Source organism: Galeopterus variegatus, unplaced genomic scaffold (genome assembly GCF_000696425.1).
Source record: "Galeopterus variegatus unplaced genomic scaffold, G_variegatus-3.0.2 Scaffold190, whole genome shotgun sequence".
NCBI lineage: Eukaryota > Metazoa > Chordata > Mammalia > Dermoptera > Cynocephalidae > Galeopterus > Galeopterus variegatus.
In genome coordinates, this window is record NW_007726301.1 from 159,185 (window position 1) to 161,754 (window position 2,570).

The 2,570-nt window shown below is 39.1% G+C and overlaps 1 protein-coding gene across 1 annotated transcript in view; it reads right to left on the bottom strand.

Annotated features, from left to right (window-relative positions):
- Nucleotides 1-2,570, bottom strand: part of ARHGAP10 (Rho GTPase activating protein 10) — a gene marked incomplete at its 3' end in the record, with an annotated part of 162,211 nt that overhangs the window by 154,562 nt on the left and 5,079 nt on the right. The window contains exon 2 of the mRNA XM_008564717.1: nucleotides 2,287-2,453. Within this exon, the coding sequence (XP_008562939.1) occupies nucleotides 2,287-2,453 (167 nt within the window). The remainder of the gene's footprint in view (nucleotides 1-2,286; nucleotides 2,454-2,570) is intronic.

Genomic DNA, 2,570 nt, shown 5'->3' on the forward strand with positions numbered 1-2,570 from the left:
CATAACCTGCCTAGATGGACTCACTGGTGAATTCTGTGTGTTAGCCTTGTTTCTGCCACTGTGGCATAGCTTCCACACGATGGGGAATATGGGCAGTGATAACTCTCAGGTTTTACAATATACAACTTGGCTACTACAGAATCTACTTTTTTTTTTCCTTTCTCAATTAATATTGGAAAATAAAAGAGCTCTGTTTGTGTTATATGCTCATCATGAAGAAATCAACTGTGGCCAAAAATTGGGGATATGTAAGAAAATGGAATTTTCCACAGAACTCACAGAGTTTAAGCTGAGAAACAGTGTAGTAAATTGTATAATTGTCCCCAATTATTTGTTCTTCCCTTTCCACGTATATGTGAATTGAAGCATCCCCTTCCTTGAGGAAAGAGTATATGAGGGGTCTTCAAAAAGTTCATGGAAAGATTCATATTATCTTTTAATTCTATTTGTCTACAAACTTTTTGAAGTGCCCTCATATATCCCCTCCCCACTGAGGCTGGGCTTAACCTTATAATATGCTTTGGCCAATAGAGTGAGAGAGGACATGACATACAACACACTTGTGCAGAAGCTTTAAGAGGCATCATGATTTTTAGCAGCTCCCTGGCTACCATGAGAATGGGTAGGTTTCACAAAGAAGCTGCCTGTTCAACCTGCAATCCAAGATGAGACAATACATGATGCACAGCTACAGCCTTCCCAAAGCCTGAGCAGCACCATAGGCAATTTGTAGTCTACATGTAACATAAGCAAGAAATATTCCTTTGTTTTGTAAGATGCTTGCTGTGGCCTGAATGTGTCCTCCAAAATTCATATATCGAAATTGCTAATGTGACACTATTAAGAAGTGGGGCCTTTAGGAAGTGATTAAGTCATGAAGGCAGAGCCCTCATGAATTAGATTAGTAACCTTATAAAAGGGTAACTAGGTCCCCTTTGCCCTTTTCTGGTCTTTCCACCATGTGAGATCACAGCATTCATCCCCTCTGGAGGACTCGGAGTTCAAGCTGCCATCATGGAAGCAGAGACTGGGCCCTTCCCAAACACTGAACCTGCTGGCATCTTGATCTTAGACTTCCCAGTCTCCAGAACTGTGAGAAACAAGTTTCTGTTATTCATAAATTACCCAGCCTCAGGTATTTTGTTAAAGCAGCATGAATAGACTAAGACAGCACTGAACTTTCTGAGTTGTTTTTTATGTAACATAACTCAGTGAAAGCTAATTAATATAAGCAGTTCCCAGAAACAGATGCTAGCCAGTGAAACATTAAATTGCTTAAAACATTGCCTAGTATACAGAAAGTATTCAATAAATTATTGCCAAGATATAAAATTATATTTATATATAGATGACTACCACTGTTTATTAGAATCAGATCACAGAGTCTCCTGGAGAAACAGCAAAAAAGTCTAACTTTCCAACTCCTTTTATTGAGTCACAAAAAAATTCTCATCATAAATATGAGTTATAATATATTGAGAATAATATAATTTATCCATATTCCTTATATTTATTTATTCTATATCTTGTTGCCCTAACTAGATTTATGAGAGACCGTTGTCCTACTGGCAACTCACTTATAAATCATTTCTTAGAATTGTTCATTCCTATAAAATGATCGATGTTTTCCAGTATATTACTGGGGAAAACAACAACAACAACAACAACTTGTTAATTATGCTGGTTATTGTCCAATGCCCTACAGAACCATTTTCTACTCTTCTTTTTCCTTCTCTGAGCCCTGAAGGGAAGCTGACCTCCACAGGTCTTATCATTCAAGCTCTGTTACTGGCTGACTTTGGATTGGGTTCTGCAAATAGGAGGCACCAGTAAGAGATTGGACAGCAAAGGGAGAAAAAGGTCACAGAATTCTCTCCTTTACTATGGCCACACCTCCATTGAGGTGGCCCTTCTTCCACGGCTAGGTTGTGGTAATACAGTCAGTCCCCTCCTTCTGCTCCTTTGGACCATGGATGATAATAGCTCCCAGTTGTTACTAGCCTTTGGGTACCTCACAAACTTTGTTAAATCTTTTCCTTACTTCCCTCACCTTTGTAAATATTCCATCATTCCATCTATTAAACTCTCTTGAATTAAGTGCCTTGATTCTTTTCTTCCTAGGATCTTGACTAGTAGTGATTGATGGGGAATGGTGGGAGAAGTATAAAGAGTTGAGGTAACTCTCAGGTTTAGATTATTTGCTCCTCAATGGATTTCAGCATTTTCTTGGATGCTTTGTTTAGAACATTCTCTGTTCAGATTGCTTGGAATCCACCTACCACCCACCCTCAACTGCACCAACACCTTGTGTGGCATCTGAAGCAGGGGATTTGGACAGGTTCTCCAGAAACACATATGGTACCTTGTACAGAGTAGCACTCAATAAACGGATTTCTCTAACATTGTCTCTGAACTCTGCTGTCACATTTTTAAAGGCCTTGTATACTCCAATTCTGAAACCAGAATCAATCTGGCCATTATTAGAATTTTATATTCAACTTCGAGTTCTAGCTTTTGAAGTGTCCATGGAGTAATTAGAAAAGAGTTATCATAGGGGCCGGCCCGGTGGC